The sequence below is a fragment of the Nothoprocta perdicaria genome, unplaced genomic scaffold, assembly GCF_003342845.1.
Source record: "Nothoprocta perdicaria isolate Ctin4 unplaced genomic scaffold, notPer1 scaffold_504, whole genome shotgun sequence".
In the NCBI taxonomy this organism is placed as follows: domain Eukaryota; kingdom Metazoa; phylum Chordata; class Aves; order Tinamiformes; family Tinamidae; genus Nothoprocta; species Nothoprocta perdicaria.
In genome coordinates this window covers 63404-65635 of record NW_020455760.1, presented here as the reverse complement: position 1 = coordinate 65635, position 2232 = coordinate 63404, and the positions used below count along the sequence as shown (strand labels likewise).

The 2232-nt window shown below is 71.2% G+C and overlaps 1 protein-coding gene across 1 annotated transcript in view; it reads right to left on the bottom strand.

Annotated features, from left to right (window-relative positions):
* Positions 1–1580: 1580 nt before the first annotated feature.
* The window catches only part of STIM1 (stromal interaction molecule 1), a 61044-nt gene continuing 60392 nt past the window's right edge, over positions 1581–2232 (bottom strand). The window contains exon 14 of the mRNA XM_026048018.1: positions 1581–1598. Coding sequence (XP_025903803.1) covers positions 1581–1598 — 18 coding nt within the window. The remainder of the gene's footprint in view (positions 1599–2232) is intronic.

The window sequence follows — 2232 nt, the reverse complement described above, 5'->3', positions numbered from 1 at the left end:
CACGGGGATGTGGGGACATGGGGACATGGGGACACAGGGGCAAGGGGACACGGGCACAGGGCGCGGGGCCACGGAGACGTGGGGAAATGAGGACACATGGGTGGGGGGAAAGGAGGTCACGGGGACGTGGGGACACGGGTGCAGGGACACAAGGATGTGGAGACATGGGGGCACGGGGATGGGGACACAGGGGCACCAGGCACAGGGACATGGGGATGTGGGGACATGGGGACACCGGGACATGAGGACATGGGGACACGGGGACACGGGGACATGGGGACATGGGGACACAGGGACATGGGGACACAGGAGGGCGGGGACATGGGGACACAGGGATGTGGGGACATGGGGATACAGGGGTGTGGGGACACAGGGATGCGGGCACACAGGGACACATGGATGTGGAGACATGGGGACACATGGGGCACGTGGGGGATGTGAAGACATGGGGACACAGGGACATGCGGGAGTGGGGATATGGGGACTAAGGGATGAAGGGACATGAGGACACAGGGACATGGAGATGCAGGGATGTGGGGACACGGGGACATGGGGAGGAAGGGGCGCGGGGACATGAGGACGGGGGGACATGTGAGATGTGGGGTTCATGGGTGGCATGTGGCGGTCACGGGGATGGGGGGACGTGCTGCAGGGACACCAGGACACAGGGACACAGGGACACGGGAGCGCAGGGATGCGGAGCTGCAGGGGACACGGGAGACAGGGGGATGTGGGGACGCAGGGACAGGGGGATGTGGGGACATGGGGACAGGGGGATGTGGGGACACGGGGACATGTGGCCACGGGGACGCGGGGACCGAGGGTGGCCGAGCAGCGCCGCCCCCCGTCCCCGCAGCGCGTCCGCAAGGCCACGCAGCCGCGGCGCTCGTGGCGGGCGGCCCGCGAGGAGGCCCAGGCCATGGCGCAGCCACCCCTGGGTGTCACCCTGCCCGGCGGGGACGCGACCGGCACCTCCGAGCTGTGAGGTCCTGGTGGCACCAGGGTCCCGGCCACCCCTCAGTGTCACCCTGCCCAGCGGGGACACGACCAGCACCTCTGAGCTGTGAAGCCCCGGTGGCACCACGGTCCCCACTGCCCCTCTGTGTCACCCTGCCCGGCAGGGATGCGACCGGCACCTCCGAGCTGTGAGGTCCTGGTGGCACCAGGGTCCCCGGCCACCCCTCAGTGTCACCCTGCCCGGCAGGGACACGGCTGCCACCTCTGAGCTGTGAGATCCCGGTGGCACCGCGTCCCCGGCCACCCCTCAGTGTCACCCTGCCCAACGGGGACGCGACCGGCACCTCCGAGCTGTGAGACTCCGGTGGCGCCAGGGTCCCGGCCACCCCTGGGTGTCACCCTGCCTGACGAGGACGCATCTGGCACCTCCGAGCTGTGAGGCCCCGGTGGCACCACGTCCCCGGCCACCCCTGGGTGTCACCCTGCCCGGCGGGGACACGGCTGCCACCTCCGAGCTGTGAGGCCCCGGTGGCACCGCGGCCCCGGCCCGGCCGCCCGCGGGATTCCCGGTGCCCGCAAGGAGCAGCGCGGCGGCCGGCGGCTCTTAAAATCCCCACCATGCTTTATTGGATCGAAAAGTTCTATGAAATGACCGGGAAAGGGAAAAAAAAGAGAGAGAGAGAGGGAGCCCCGAGGGGGGAGCCCCAAGGGGGGAGCCCCAAAGGGGGAGCCCCAAAGGGGGAGCCCCAAGGGGGGAGCCCCAAGGGGGGAGCCCCGAGGGGGGAGCCCCGAGGGGACAGGCGCCGGCCCCAGCCCCGCGCGCGGCCCCGGGCGGACGCAGGCACTTAGTCATGGAGCGGGCAGTCACGGAGAGGCCTCCGGCGGCCCCGGGGTCCCCCCGGCCGGTCCCCGTCCCCCCGTGCCCAAAGAGGTGCCCCCCGCGGCGCCCCCGGCCAGCAGGGAGCCCCCCCGGTGCTCCCTGTCCCCAGCCTGGCGGTGACACCCGCCCTGGCCGCGTCGTCACCGTGTCCTGCGGGGGAGCCTCCCGTGTGGCCTCCGCCTGGTGCCCCAGGGGACACAGGGGTGGCAGGAGGGGGTGTGGCGGGGCTGGAACGCAGGGCGCGATGCTGCGGGGCCACCAGCGCCATGAGGCCACCAGCGCCATGGGGCCAACCAGCGTCATGGAGCCACCAGCGCCATGGGGCCTCCAGCGCCATGGGGCCACCAGCGCCATGAGGTCACCAGTGCCATGGGGCCACCAGCGCCATGGGGCCA